Raw genomic sequence first — 16,687 nt, forward strand, 5'->3', positions numbered from 1 at the left:
GTTTACTTATTTCCATTTACAATAAAGGCATCCTGGGGTGGCATGTGCAGATTTTGATATCTGATGTTACACAACTGAAGCATTGAGTGAAACATATCCTGGGTATAGTGGGTGCATTTCCTTGCAGAGCATGTCTCAACCAGTGGACTTGAAACCCATCTGTGTACTGGTAAATAGCTCAATGACAGGAACGTATGTGCAGACTCTGTACTTGACTTACCTCAGTGGGAATCAGTTCATTTTGGGAGACATTAGACAGGAATCGGTAAGCTTTGAGTTTCAGTCTTCAGGAGGCATTTTTACTAAGATGTTACACTTAAAATGCTAATGATTATATGATTTAATTCAGGGGGTCACAACAGGCTTTTATTAGAAATTCAGACTTCAATCTAGTTGTCTTCTCTGCTGGAAGACACAGAGAAAACTATGACAAATTAAGTGTCAAGTGTGATATACAGATAAATGTTGCCATTAAGTGTGTTCCTCTAGAATTTAACCAGGCCTGTATCACTGTAAACTAGATTTAGTAATGGTAAAGTCAATTCTAAATGTCTCCTTTGCGTATCTCAATACCCATCAGCCTTCTTTTGCGTAAGATCTGTGTGGTGACTAAAATTTTTTGAAATGCATGAAACAATTTTAAAATTTCAAGAAACATTTTTTCACGGTTACCTCATAGGCAACTGTAATTTTCTACTGTAAATAGCACTGAGTTTAAATGTCTCGTGTAATAAGTGTCTTGAGTCCTTTTAGACTTCACATTCTCAGTTACACATTGATTTTTAGTGCAGCGGATAGATAAGGAAAAGTGAACTTGTTAGCGAAATCAAGGAATGCATCTAGTCTTTCGTTAATTCAGATGCGGGCTTTCTGAGAAGTATTTAGCCTAACATTACCAAGTGTCACTTTCTACTTATCCGCTGGAACTGGCATGAAGGTGGGCTCTCCTGCTCCACTTCACAGTTACAGTGACTGGTTTCTGAAGATAGAGAGTTCAGTCAGGTGATTCACTCAGGGTGTTATGACAACTGAATTCTTATTTTCTCTCCTGATTTCACAGCAGTTCCCCTAGATAAGGCTTTGAAAGACAGAGCTGATAGGGTGCTTGTGAGCAAAGTGGCTTTACTTGTTAGAAAGCTGAGGGCACTTGTGTTACTCAGACAAGGGTGGTGCTGCTCCCAGTTTCTTTTATCTGGATATTCCTACTTCAGGGAGGAATGTGTTGAACATACTGAACATGTTGAACATACAAACAGTGATTTGTATGATTTCTTCAGGACAACTTGATTCCTTTGCTTTGAGAAGAGGACAATACAGTGCTTTCATCAAAGCTTTGGAAAAACTTTGGAAAAGCTTTGATAAATGAGTTGTCCACTCTCACTATCCCGTAAGAAAATAGGGTTGTTGAAGCACCTAGCTATGTGCTTGCAGTTCCCGGTGTTTATTTGCTGTTCAGTTGTTTATTTTCTGTTAGTTGCTACTCGGCTCGAGTCCTGTTGGCATATCTTGCATTCCCAGGAAAAGTTTTTGAAAATCAGAGGTATATAAGCTCTCTACCTGCTGCCTGACAATCCTAGTTTGTTGACTGTGTTGCTCCTCTTAATTGTCCAGTCCATCGCCTTCACCAACAGAAAATAATATTGAAAGATCATATAAAAAAGCTTCATGAAAATTTCACAGTATTTAATCACCCCTGTACTTCCATGATAGAATCAGTAAGATTGCACAGTGTTTTTCTAGTCAGCTGCCAATCATGAAGGTAGATTTAAAACATTTGAATGATCTTGGCTAAAAAAAGTTGTTTGTGTTTGCACCATTTAAACATACCTATTTAATAAAAATTGTTATCCTAAGCACATCTTTGCAGCTGTGGGTGCATGACCAACAAAAATAGAGGAGGACAAGAACTGAAGTGTTTTCAGTAGTACATGTGATTTACTTTAGGCTGCAAAAGGATCATATGCATTTTCTAATTAGTGTCTGTTGCCAATTGTGTGTTACTCTGGACAATTCACAGAACATATGTAAAAGATCTCCAGTTGGTATACATCACCACTGTCACTTAGGATGCTCATTAAAATGGAAGATATCTTCTTTTTCTTGGAGTAAAAATATTCTGTCTAAAATGTTGCTGTGTATTCATCTATAGTGACATTTATAAGATTTCTTTTTATATCTTCATGGTTTTCTCCTCAATAATATATTTTCCAGTCAACCACTAAGTACTTTCCTATGAGTCTTTTTATAAGAGCTAGCTAGTTGCCTGTAAATGCATTTTTTATCATTTAATAGGCTCTAATCTGTAGTTGAAAGGCCAGCCTGTACCATAACATGCATAACTGCCATAGTCCAACAAGGGTGTGGTCCAGCTGAAAATGAAGGTTTAAGCATACTGTGGGTGTTGTCCCTCTGCTGCCCCTGGCAGCCCCAGGAAGTGTCCAATGCACAAGGAACACATCTTTTTTAATATGATATTTCCCCAACTTATGCTCAAAATTACTGTTCTCTTCCTGCCTTGACTGGGCAGAAGGCTCCCTCAAAGGAGGAGTTTGAAGCCCAGGCTCCTCTTCCCCTACTCTCTCATAGTGTTGGCTTGAAACATGTATGGTATTAATAACTAATTAGAAATGAAGGAGAAGAAAGGCTGTCAGCAAAGTAACATGATTTTACTCAGAACTCTCTTCCGCAGCCATGGCACCTGTTGGCCATCGGTGTCACACCTCCTCAGGGAGCAGGTGGTGCCTCTCATGCATCAAGAACATATTGTGTAATGAATCCAGACAGCAACATGCATCCAGCCCTGTCACCACACCGGGATTACACCTCTGTTGCCTCCAGCCTCACCTGCGGCCTGGGGGGAGCACAGGTGTAACTGAGAACCTCTCCTGGCTCCCTGGCATCGCTGTTGCTGGAGATGTGGAATGTAGTCTGACCTGACACTCGAGGTGTGGAGGCTGGGAGTGAGACAGTAAATGGAATCCTCCTCATTTTGACCTGGAAATTGAGCATGTTTGGGATGCAAACATGAAACCAGTCCTTGTAACTAATTTGTCAACATTTTCTGGGATGCCAGCCCACCTGATATAAAGTTTTGTCTCCCCACATCAAATATTTTGCATTCTTACCTTTGGTTTAATAAAACAAGCATTTGGCTCTGCAAGTAATCCTTCCCCAGATTTTTTTTTAAAAAATGCATTATCACACTGTCATAGTAAGGAACATCTCAGACAGATGGGACATTTTCAGGTTTGCTGGCTGCTCTGGATGTCTCTACATCATAGATTGACAGGACTTGGAGTATTCAACCTCTGTTTTTGAGTAGAAGAAAGTGCTTTGGTTTGACTTCAGGAATTCTTGTTTCCCATGTTCTATCAATAAAGCCCATAGAAAAAACCCATGGGGTGTCAGAAGATAGAAAAGGGCCTGTGCAGCTGCAGTGTCCCCTCAAGATATGGTGTCATTTGGCAATGTCCTGGCTGACATCTCTGCCCCTTTTTGTAAGAACAGGTTTTTTTCTAACATTTTTTTCCACCACTACTTTAATTCAGGAAATGTAGTGAAAGGCTCAATTTAAACAAATACTTCTCTATAAGAACATGCTGGTTTTGGTTGGGCTAGAGTTCATTTTCTGTAAAGTAGCTAATGTGAGGCTATGTTTTTGGATTTGTGATGGAAATGGTGTTGATAATTCAGGGCTGTTTTCCTTACTGATGAGCAGGGTATGCACAGAACCAAGGCTTTTTCTGCTTCTTACCCCACCAGAGACTGTGCTGAGAGTGCACAAGAAGTTGAGAGAGGACACAGCTGGAACTGGCTGACTGCAGCTGACCAAAGGCATATCCCATACTGCAGGATACCATGCTCAGCTTGTAAAGCTGGGGGAAGAAGTGGAGGACATTTGGAGTGATGACTTCCCAAGTCACTGTTATGCGTGATAGAGTTCTCCTGGAGATGGCTGAACACATGCTCATGGGAAATGGTGAATTCCTTGTTTTACTTTGCTTGTGTGAGCAGCTTTGGATTTACCTATTAAGCTGGTTTTTTCTCAGCTCATGTGTTTTATCACTTTTCCAGTTCTCTCCCCTACCTGACTGGGACCAAGTGAGCAAGTGTGGAGATTAGTTGCCAGCTGAAATTAAACCACAATAGGAAGAAAACCCTATCTCAGTCAGTATGCAAGGGGATCACCTTGTTTCTCTCCAAATGCCTTATTTGAAAGTCTCACAACAGTTTCATTAATCAGTCAAGCTAAGTCGCATCCATTCACAAATTACCCACACCAGAGGAAGACACCAGTGCTTCAACTCCAGGACAAACTGAGTCTGTTCTCCCTGCTGGCTGCTGGTATACTGGTCCTCTGAAATGACCTGAGGACTCCTTGTAGAAATCTCTCTAGCCTATATTACACAAGGCAAAGAAATTACCTGAGGGACTTTAGAGGTGGCACTATGTCATGCTAGGAGTTCTTAATGAAAATACTATAAGTTGACCTGTCGCTCTGTGAAAATTATACATTAAATAATACGGACTATTTAATCTCCATGTACTTGAGACTAAATTTTCTGCTAATGTAAGATGTCTCACAGCAATGTATTCTGTAATTTACCTCAAAGAGTTTAAAGGGTATTGATGAGGTGTCTCTAGAATTATTGATTTTTTCCCTGATTTTTTTTCTTTATAAACTGATTAAAACACAAAATCCCTGCCAAAATAGTAAAAGAAAAAATTAATCAAATTATGACAGGCTTGTCATTGTGACAGGACCCCATGGAAAACAGTAGTTTGTGATTAATTTATGGATTAATTAAAATAATGAGATTATTTTCTATCAAAATAATTTGTAACAAATAGTCTTGATAGTTTTGATGAGTTTACAAAAGTGTAAAATGAATAAAAATGATTTAATGAAAGACATTTGACTAATATTGCACAATATTTTGATGAAGAAATAACAGTCACATCCATGTCAGTATATCTAAAGGTAGTTGTTATTTCCAATGTCCAAAAGCTGATTGTTTCTGCTGTAATACTGCAGAAAAGTTCTTTTCTTTTTTTATTTGTTTCTGAGTTCCTAAATTTTTTGTTGACCTGAGATTTCAAATGTTTCCTTTCAAAAAAAGCCTCTCAGTGGGTCTGTTTTGCAGTTATGTTAATGCTTGCTTAAAGTTTCCCTATTCTTTAGCCTTTTATCATTTGAAACACACATAGTTTGTATTTGAATGCTATTTTTTATGGAAAGTACAGAAATCTTTTCAGCACAGTGTTGTGGAAAAGAGCACTATTAAGGAGGAGGACTTGTACTGAAAATATGCTTAAGAGAAATTACTGCAAACATTGATGTCTGAAAAGAAAAGCAGTCTGCAAGAAGGACTGGAGGTTTTATGAACTTATAAGTAGATCCACATTAAATGCGTAGAAATGGACATTTCCAGGAGTTGCAGTCCTGTAATTTGATTGCTTGCAGGCCAGATATAGAGAGATATTAGATTCTTAAAAGAAGATTTGAGTATAATTTAAGTGGTGGCAATATAAATACAAGTGCTTTACTCTTCAAAGTCTGGTTTATGACTGGATGCAGCTATTAATCTGGAAAGGTTCCTATGCACATCCCCAGTCTGCTCTGGGATTGTGTGTGGTGATGCCTTATTTTGTTTTCCTTATATACAAAAAATGAACTTTGACTTGGGCATAGACTCTTTGTTTTGTCCTAGAATGTTCATTGCTCTGTGTCTCCTACTTGGTACCATCTAACTTTATGATTTAATAATGACTTTCTTTATTTTGGCCTGCTTTATTGCTAAAAAGTTCCATAAAAAGCAAAAAGCCTGATCAATAACTGAGTGGCCTTGCACACGTGCATGCATACCTGTGCTGTGAGTGCCTCTGAAAGGCACAGAGGTCCTTCCCTCCCCATGGCTAACACAGGATGACAAAAGGGGTGCCAGAACTCATAGGATACAGAGAGATATTTAGGAAAAAGGGGTTGAGCAGTAGGCTGAAAATTACCCTAAAGGAAACTTATCTTGAAGAAAAGTTGCAGGCAAGCCACGTTTTTTTTCCAAGTTTTTGTCCTTATGTATATCAGAACCCAGCTTTTCACCTCTTCCTCAATTAACAGACTGCATTTTGCAGAAAATCATGATCCTTAATCTATCTAGTTGTGTATGTGTTGCCCTATCACATACATTATGGACAGGCATGGAACTCTGCAGATATTCCTGTCTAGAGTACTGGCCAGATCATCCATCAGTGAAGAAGGATCAGCACCCTTTGGGACACTAATCATGGCCCACATGGAACGAGGAATATTTTGAATAGGCTATCTATAGTCAGCTCCTGTACAGGATCCATACTCATTCATTACATGTCTAGAGTTTTATGTCCCAGCAGAATCCTTTCCAGCTGACATTCATAAGTGCTACAGTAGGTGTCTGGCTCTCAGGCTCATCCCCCATGAGATAACTTACCATTGAGGGACTTATCAAGTTAGGGCATAAGCCTCTGACAACAGAGGAAGCTACAGCAATGGTGATGGGAGCTTATTACCTCTTTTCAAAGTATCCAGTTTTGTGGATCTGAAGCTGGTCTTAATGATCTTCATGGAGGAGAAGCAAAAGAGGAGCCCTGACCACATACCTCTACAGAGTGAGTAGAAGCTCTTTCAGGTCAATATTGATATTCACTCATGTACATGTATACATAAGGCAACACACAAGGGGAATGTGGGTCTAAGCATCCCAAAGGTCTTAATGAGCTGAGCACCTTTCAAGTGCATTATTGCAATAGCTGTAGTGAGTGATCCAAAAGCTTAGGACTACGTAGCTGTAGTCTTAGGGTGCAGTGCTCCAACAGGTGCATAAACTTGTGGCTAGAAGTTTTTGCTGAGTTCCAAGCACCATCTGTCATGACTCTGTAATATGGTTGATATGCTGATGGTCATGGAGCCCACAAGGGGCTCCTTTCAGGTGCCTTGTCTACATCTAGCAACTTGAGCAATGAAAGGTGGAGACTAGGGCTTTGTGCTGTGCTCATCTGCATGGTGTAGCTAGTACACCATTAACTTATCACTGTCTAAACAACACCCTGCAGTGTGCATGGGCTAGGATGGGTGAATGGCTGATCCTAAGGAGTCTGGCAGCATGGCTAGAGGCTGTCATGCCATTTATCTTCAGGTCAGAAAAGAGCCCTGACTTATGTTAATTAATAGGAGAATAATACTCCCATATGACTCCCATATGGTTCTGCACCAACAGATAGATGAAAGATAGGATACCCTTTTCATTTCAGGCTTTTACCTTCTGCAAGACATATGGGGACATCAAGAAGTTTGATTAAGAGGTTTGTGTGGGCTTTCTAGAGCCCAGTGAGGGGAGTGGGGGCATGTCATGGATACCAGGAAGGACATAGTTGCAGGAAAGAGAAAATCTGACTCATAGCCCGCTCTTCATGGCAAGTTAAAACAACAGGGACAGAAGGGTTTAGTAGAGGAAAAAGATACAAAAAGGACATTGCAAGGTAGAGCTGGGACAGTCTGTCCCAGCCTATTTGAAAGAAATGGACACAGTGTTTTGTTGTAGGAGAAATCTATCTCTCTGACTTTTCTCCAAGCCCCTGGTCCCTTTCTAGAGTGCTGCTGCCTTCCTACTGAAACAGTCCTTTTTCTACTACTATTATTTGGAAAGATGTGAATGCAGGGACACTGGCCACCATGTACTGTTTTATTTCCTGTTTGACAGCTCTGTACAAACTAATGTATCTGAAAAGCCATAGGCACTGGTTTTATACGCATAGCTGTACAGTGGGACTGAAAGACCACTTTCAACTGTTCTGTTGCCTTTTCTGGCAGGGACTAGTTCTGCTACACAGTGAGGGAAACTAAGCGCATCATTCTTAAATTTGCACACTCGTGATACGAGAATTAACTTTGCCATAGGGCTTGGTCATTGCAGCATCTTGACAAGACTAAGCCCCTCCAAAGTATAAACAGACATGAAACTTTTAAGCCAAGACCCCTGTTGCAGATAGCTTTTAGCTGTCTGTAGTCTTATCAGAAGAGATTTTTTTTTTCTCCCAGTTTTACACATAAAAGTATATTTTCTCCTTGATGTTAGGAATGCTAGGCTGAAGGTGGCTTGGCATTGTGGCACCCTTAAGCACACAGAGCCCTTATGCCAATCCTTTCATGAATAAAAAGCACTCCAGACTCCAAATTTTGCACATAGGTATCCATTAATTACCCAAGTCCTTTTTTGTGCAAATGGGGCGCAACTGAGAGAGAGCTTACTTCTAGTTAACAGTGTGGAGCTGTAGTGTGGTTTAGGCATGATATCACCGTGGAGTGACCTGTAAACTAAGTTCAGCTGTTTGGCTGATTTTCATCTATGTAAATCCCTCTGTAAATTAATTCTATGGCCACAGCTTATAAACTTTACAGGAAAGCAGTCTCAGGACTTGTTTTTCTTGTCAGTTTCAGATATTGAAAGTTAACTGTAGATGTTGCAAAAATAATCACTGGGGTTAGAGAGTCTATAAACTGTACTGCACAGACATATAAACTTCCAGTACTTTTTTCCTTCTTTAAATACCAACTTTAGTCCACGCATTTTCAGAGTTTGCAAGTAACACACTCGCACGTCCACACCTAAGCCCAAATAAAACCAGCCCACAGTTAAATCCTTGAAAAATGTGAGCATAAACTCCAGCAGTAAGTATCCAAATGAAATATTTATATGTACTAGACATCTTGTATCGGGAGGTGGTTCTCTTGCTGTTGTCATAAGTCAGCCCTTCGCTCCCTGTGTCTGCTTCAAATGCTTTTATCCCTGGGAGCACAAGGCTTGCTTCAAACATCCTGCTTGCTTGTCAGCAGGGTTGATGCACTGTATTATAGCAAGCACTCACCACAACTGTTGTTCACAGGCAGCATTTTTAGCTCTACAAGCACAACCCACAAGATTGTCTATCAGCATAATCATTATTTATCCAAAGTTCTTCCAGCAAATTGAGCCTAACTAGTGTTTCCTGGGGGGAAATATGCAGAAGCTTTTATTTTATTATTGCTCATGTAGAGAAATCAGCATTTCCTCCAACAGTAGCAGAATCTGGACAAGGAATACACCTCATAGCTGTTGCATTGTTTCTCCTGTATGGCAATGGCTTACAGTCAAGAGCTTAACCTAGGATGAACTGGCAGAAACACAGCCAATAACTGTGCATTATTTACATTGTAGGCATACTTTAGTTGCACAGTTTTATCCTTAGTGCTGCATCTCCCTTAGCTGAGAGATTAATTGGATTTAATTGGTTTGGTCAAAGCTGCTTCATGTTCCATAAGCAGTTCTCAGAGACTCCCCGGGGATCAGTAGCTCTAATTTCCATAGAGAAAAAAAGTGAGTCAGACTAGATACACTGTGTGACAGAAACGGGCAGCTGAAGCTTTGGAAAAGACTTATGATGTAAATTGAGATCTGTGTATATTGTCTGTTTACAAAAAGAGACCCTGCAACAGGTAGCTGTATACTAATGTAATTAACACAAATCAACAAATGCAATAAAGGAATTTTAATATCTCGACCCAATCATACAATTTTTTTTTCTTAGAAAATAGAAATTAAACAGAGAGTAAAAGGTGGCAGTGGGGTTCCACCACAAAAACTATATCAAGTTGGTCTATGTAACTATACCAGCCCATTAATACATTCTCCTTATCCTGTGCCTTTGTGGAAACTCTATTTTTATAACTTAAACCATAATGGAGTTGGCACATTATTATTATTATTATCAGTACTAGTAGTAGTAGTAGCAGTAGTAGTAACATTACATTACTACTATTATTATGAGCCCAACTTGTTTGGGTACACCTACCTGTGAGTACAATACAGTGGGATTTATTTTTTATTCCTGTAACCCATGACAAATTTCTCATATAAAGGTTTGCTTGAGCACAAAAACTTCTAATTTATGACTAAATTGTATTTCACATCATGCTGGGAGACTTTGTGAAAACAATAGTATTAATTAAAATAATAGCAATATCCATTTTTGTTTAATTGCAATGGCATATTTTTAAATCAATTTGTTGAATAATATATGAAATTACAGGTGATACTTGTATAATGATGGAATGGAGGTTGTGACATATCAATAAACTGTTTCTCACGATACTGTTAACATACCAATCCTCTCATCTCCTCCCCCATATCTCCTCCTGCTAAAAAATAATCAATTTAGGTTATTCTGTATTCAAAAGCTGATTGATATAAATAGTATCTGCTCAAACGTATACTGTATTCTAATAAGGTTCTCAAGTATTGGCTTTAGTTCATTTTGATAAATATTTAAAGAACAATCCTTCTAAATGTAAAGGCAATGAGTAGGGCAACAAATTGAAGTGTTGGTTGCTATTCTGCTATCAAGAGTTTGAAAACTTTTGGGAGTTTTCTACTTATGAGGAAAGCATTTGGTTTATGATTGCTACCTTAACTTAGACATCTGACTTTCAGACATATATCTATCTCCACTTACTTGCTGTAATCTTTGCAGGGACCTCAGCATTTCCAAAAGGCAATTTATCACACCTCTTTTGTCTTGCTGTGCAGATACTGTAAATATCTAACTTTCAATGCCCAAAATAAGATTAAATTTATCCATCGTATTAGATATTGAGAGATATCCAAAATTGCTCTCATCAGATCTTTGCTCTCTGCAAGGTCTATTATATAAGATTATTGTCTGTTCACAAGGATCCTAAATAATCCTTAAAGGCTTTGATTTTTCACTGCTGCTGAACAAAGTATCTTTAGTAGCTTCTCTCCACGTACTGACAATCAAAAGAGTTGCAAAACTCACTCTGTAACCTCTGGCTTTTTTCCTGAGACCCTAGGAAATACAACCACCCAGACATGCATAATTTTTGGCATATACTTGGCATATCAGTAAGGATTTCTTAAAATAATTGTTTATTCCTAATGATAATGTGAATGTTTTGACAAAAAGTTTATTGAAATGAAAAGCAATCCCTGAATTCTTTGCATATTTTATTTTTCTTTTTGATTTCCAACTCACACACATCTGGCATATTTTACATGTTTGCAATAAAACATGGTTACAATAGCTTAAGGAATTTATATATCCAAAATATTTCACCATGATCCCAAGATGAAATGAACTTGTCTTCCAGATGTTCAATAGTCTCCCAATTCTAAGCTACAAACTCAAGATATTGCTTACAGACAGGTGATGAATAACTTAATCATTACGCTGATCCCCATGATTGCCGAATCTTATAAATACAAACAACAATGAAGAAGGAAATTTAGTGCTAAACTTACTAATACAAGGTGAATAACAAATAAGTAATCACATCAATAAATAATGATATGTTTCTGGTGCAAAGTGCCAATACAAAGAATCCATTATCTTTTTAAATAAATGACTGCAAGTGAGTGTAAATTCTGAGAAAATTACATTCCTGTTACATGCCTCATAGCCCTACCGACACAATATGTACATCTATGACAATACAGTCACCAAATATACAAAGAAGAAACATGAATTAAAGTGTATATACCCCTGGGTGTGTAATTTGATCAGTACAATGTGCAGAAAATTATTCTGATAATTATCATTACAGTATTGTAAAAGATGAAGTGCCTTAATCTGAGTGGCTTCAGGTGAGATTTTCAGAAGAACTGAAAAGAACAACCTCAGTCACCTTTACAATGAAACTAAGGCTCAGCTCCTTAGAGGACAAATAAGGTAAAAAATCAATGAGGGCTCTCTTGCCCGTGATTTGTAGGCCAAATATTAATAATCCAGAAGTATAGCACTTTGTCTGTATTGGGAGTCATTAAGCACTACAAAGCATTAAACTGAACTTCCCTCTTTGCTCCCTTTCTGTCTAGTTTTTGAATTTAAAAGGGAGGAAATTAATTTCTATTGTATAAAGTATAAATATGGCAAATGATGGCTTTTTATCCAAATGCTTCATGAGCAGAACTCCACTTGGTAGGGGTAAACTTTAGATTCAAAAAGTGAAAAACGTGTGGGTAGAAATGTCAAAATTACTGTTTGCTCCCAAATTCAACCCTTTAAAACAAGCTGTACCCTTAGGCAGATCTCCAGTCTGATTTGTGTGAATGCACCTGTTCCTTCAAGACACCAGGTTTAAAGTACATGCAAGTTGTAACTCCACAATAAAATTAAGAAACAGATTTGTTCTTTATACAAGGTTTTACTTTTACAAAAGTATCCCTTTAAAGTTAAGATGTGCATCTGATGTACAAAGTATCAAACATATTTTTTTTAATCTCAGCTTGAAAAGAGGCTGGAGATGGGATGCATGTTAGGTTTAAAGCCTAAACATTGAAATAACTGGACACAAGATTCCCCAGAATTTTCAAAAGTCTCTTGTGGCGCATCCTACTACCTTTTCTCAATAAAGAAAGATATATGAAATAATTACCAAAACATTTCCTAATTCATATAATTTACATGATACAAGCTTGCTTCTCAGCAGCTGGTGTTCAGTTGTGAAAAAACACACAAAGTAAAATGGTTGCTGACTACAATGTACAGCTATTGCTGGGTGTAATGGAATGTACAACGGAGGTCAATGCAGACGTGGTTTTCCACCAGAGACTACACCTTTCATTGCAGCACTTGTGCTCTCAGCTTTACCTGGGCTTTCAGTTCTTCATTCAGTTTCAGTATCTGTTCTGATGTTCATAATGCCACCGGTTAAAATCTATGTTAAAAGCTACGATGCTTCCAGAAGCCATGCCAGTAATCAGAGTTCTGAAAAAGATATCAAAGATGGTGATGTTAATTCTCCTTTACCTTCTTGAGGGATAGTTTATCATAAACAGTAAAAAAGCTAAAAGAATAAGGCACTTTTTGCAACACTGTCTGAAGATTAAGCTCATGGGTGATGACCAAGTTTGCAATGGAGATGCTACATTTAGGTGTTGACATATGAGCCAAACTTCCATGTTGCCATTCTGGTCAAGGGAGATCAGAGGTCCATTCACTCACCTTCACATAGTTAAAATCAAAGAATCTTAGAATCATAGAATTCTGTTCCAACCTCCCTGCCATGGGCAGGGATACCATTCACTACACCAGGTTGCCCAGGACCCCATCCAACTTGGACTTGAATGTTTCCAGGAGTGGGGCATCCACAGCTTCTCTGGGCAATTTGTTCCAGTGTCTCACCATCCTCTAAAACCTTCTTCCTAATATCTAATCTAAATCTCTCCTTTTTTAGGTTAAAACTGTTCCTCCTTGTCCTATCACTACCTGCCCAAGTAAAAAGTTGCTCTCCCTCCTTCTCATAAGCCCCCTTTAAGTACTGAAAGGTCACAATGATGTTTCCCTAAAGTTAGATCTTCTTCAAGCTGAACAACCTCAACTCTCTCAGCCTGTCTTTGCAGGAGAGGTGTTCCAGAATAATGTCATTTGAGATGCTCTCACGTGTCCTGCCTTGATTCCAGCTGCCTCTGCAGAAAGATGTGGGTCTTCACTAGGTCCTTTGCCATGTGTCACCCAAGGCATGCACCTCAGACCACCAAGGTATCTCAAACAGTACTAACTGGCTATGAGTAGACAACCAAATTAGGCCCTAACCAGCACCTTCAGTGCAGCCTGAGATCAGCTCTCTACAGGTCACTGAACATGTACTTTAGGATGAGCTTAATTGTCTTTTATATTCCACAGGCTGTAGCAAATAAATCACCACTGTTATTACAGAAACTTATTCCTCTAGCTCACAAGAAGACAACTGTGTGAAAACACTTTCATTCAGATGTTTTAGAACCCAGCTACATAATTGCAGGTATCTCATGATACTAGAGGTGACCTAGGATGGCTGACATGTCTATGCTGGCTAGCAGCTGGGACACAGGACGTGGAGCTCTTTGCATGTGGGGCTGCAGCTGGGATCACCTGGATATCCTAGGGCCTCCCAGACATAATGAGATGCCTCTGTGAAGACAACTGAACTGGTCCCTTAATCATAAGCTGATCACACCCTAGTACTCCTAAAAAGCTTCATATTGAAATGTAGCCCCAGATTTACATTGTTTTGGTAGCAATAGTTGAGGTGATTCTCCAGTTATCCCGTATCTAATTCTGGTAGCTGAGTTTAAATATTGGATAAGGTGTCTAGCACAACTTCTATGAAACCATACAAAAACCATTCTCTGCCTAATTATGTGACTAAAGTTAAGCAGGTCCTTAAAGCATTTTGTACAGACGGTGCTTCCCAGCCTTGTATTGCAATAAGGGATGGAGAAAATAGGCTAGCTGGAATTTTTTTCAGTGTAAATAAATTCCTTTGAACAATTCAGAGTATATGATGTATGTATAAACTGGCAAAGCTCTAGAAGCAAACAGGCTTCTTTCTGTAAGTTAGTTTCAATAAGAGTAAGTTTGAGGCAAAAAAAAAATTGTTTCAAGTAATCTATGCATACCTGAGTAAATTAGATACCTATTTTGCTTAAAGGTGTTTTTGTTACTTTACAGAATGGATAGGAAAGCTGAAAAGCATAAGAAAAAATTAACTTAAATGAACGCTGTATAATTTTTCTAATATCCTAGGAATTCTTTGCATGTCATGAGTTTGTATATTGATAAGGAATACAAGACTGATGCATGATGCAAACAAAAAACCACTCATAACTCTGCATAAATGCAACATATAGGTTTGCAATATAATCACAGTAGAAGACTGAGGGACTAGATGTATGTATCTTGTACATTGACAGTGGGCATTTCAGTGACACAGCAGTACTGCAAAAATCTAGGCTTGTACACTGCATCTCCACTGCTCAGGAAGGTTAAAGGAAATGACCACATTCAATCCTCGTGGATCAATCCACTCTAGATGCAACCTCAAGAAGTTCTCAAGTTCTACATGGCTGAAAATCAGAAAGGTACCACAAACTTTTTAAATTGGTTTTTTCAGGCATTGGTTAATAGGTACTATTGCACTCTGATCCAGCCTGACTATTCCTATGTTCTTCAGTTAATGCAATTTTAGCCATATCTTGTTGGCTGAGTGTCTGGCTTACTGACTTCAATGATATAAGATCTCACCTTAATGTTAAGTGCTTGCATTATGAGACTCAAGGATCAGAGGAAGTGTTGAGTCAGATAAATCAACAAGATAACAGGGGTAATGGTTTTTTACATATCCCGTTAACAACTGCATACAATAAATTCATAACTTAAAATACATGAAGATGTATACTTTGTGAAATTTTAGCATTTACATACAAATATGAAAGGCAAGTTCACCTCTGATCATGAGACAGATCCATAGCTCTTATGCCAGCATCACAGCCAGGGTAAATATAGAGCTGCTTGAAGTCACAGGCCTGCCATACTTCCACTACACCATTGTCTCCTCCTGTCACCAGGTTCTGCCCATCACTGCTCAGCAGGATGGCCTTCAGGAAAAAAAGACAAATCCCAAGCACATAGTTAGTTTTTATGGATATTGTCTCAATATTAAAAAAAAGTCAATCAACTTATAAGCATCTCTTATGTTTTATCCACTTTAAATTTCAAGAAAAAGAGTTCCAATCCAATCCAATTTCTCCCCAGTCAAAAAACAAACCAACAAATTTTGGATTTTAAATAAATCCAAATCCATTTTAAATAAAACAATTGTGTGCTTTTAAACATGATATATAACAAAAAAGCTCTTCAGCTGAATCTACCAGTACTTGAGTTCAGCACATAACATTTTTACATAACATAGTTTGTTCTACAATACTTGGTGCCATCACTAACATCTAAAGCAGAGCAGTGATCTGCATTCTTAATGCTGCTTCAATCACTAGTGAGAGAGCAGAGTCCCAAAGGCGTGAATTCATGTCTTGGGTAGTAAATGAAGAATGAAGACTTTTCAGAGCATTTTGTTTCAAAGACATATTTCCCACTGAAATTTAATTCCAAACAAAAATTCTAGGAACTGTGTGGGATCATAAACTATTTGTTCTTATTTATTCTGGAAAAGCTCAAGTGCATTTTTGTATTTGGACATGGTGATGAAAGAATATGTGTTTCAATGATTTAACCAGAAGGCAGCAATTTTACATATATGATTACCTTTAAACCATAGAGCAAATAAATTCAATTTATTTTAATAAATAAAGATGACACACAAAAAATGTTTGTTTTCATTTAGATTTACCCTGGTTGAATCGTTGATCTCCATCTGAGCTAAGAGTTTGCCATTAATGCTGAAATTGCTGAACCGTCCTCGTTCATAGTAGATGATGCAGTGACCTTCACTAGATACTGAAATTAAGCGAGGATACAAGCAGTTTTCTGTTCCTTCCAGGGCTCTCAGCAAATCTCCAGTAATTGTGTGTACTAGGCAAGGACCTTCTGCATATGAAAACATAATATATCATACATTTTCTGCTTTTACAAACTACATACTCTGTGCACAAAAGGAATGCATAATACACATTTATATCACATTCGTCCTGCATGTGATATGAGAAGCTGCAATGTTTGCCCAAAGAATTTAAAACATGCAACAGGAAAGGAAATGTAAGAGCTAGCATATCAAGAAAATAGAAACAACATGCCTAAAAGTGGTAGTAGGTTTTATTGATCTATCTTTTAAAATACTCTTTCCTGTTTCCAAGCATTCAGAAATCTCAGTCTTACTGATTTT

The 16,687-nt window shown here is 38.2% G+C and overlaps 1 protein-coding gene across 4 annotated transcripts in view; it reads right to left on the reverse strand.

The window, feature by feature from the left end:
- Positions 1–11,019: 11,019 nt before the first annotated feature.
- The window catches only part of NBEA (neurobeachin), a 477,681-nt gene continuing 472,013 nt past the window's right edge, over positions 11,020–16,687 (reverse strand). For all 4 annotated transcript variants that reach the window (XM_032678783.1, XM_032678782.1, XM_032678781.1 and 1 more), the window contains 3 exons: positions 16,196–16,392; positions 15,295–15,446; positions 11,020–12,795 (listed from right to left, as the gene is read on the reverse strand). In XM_032678783.1, coding sequence (XP_032534674.1) covers positions 12,705–12,795; positions 15,295–15,446; positions 16,196–16,392 — 440 coding nt within the window. In that variant the 3' untranslated portion in view covers positions 11,020–12,704. The remainder of the gene's footprint in view (positions 12,796–15,294; positions 15,447–16,195; positions 16,393–16,687) is intronic.

This window comes from Chiroxiphia lanceolata, chromosome 2, assembly GCF_009829145.1.
Source record: "Chiroxiphia lanceolata isolate bChiLan1 chromosome 2, bChiLan1.pri, whole genome shotgun sequence".
In the NCBI taxonomy this organism is placed as follows: domain Eukaryota; kingdom Metazoa; phylum Chordata; class Aves; order Passeriformes; family Pipridae; genus Chiroxiphia; species Chiroxiphia lanceolata.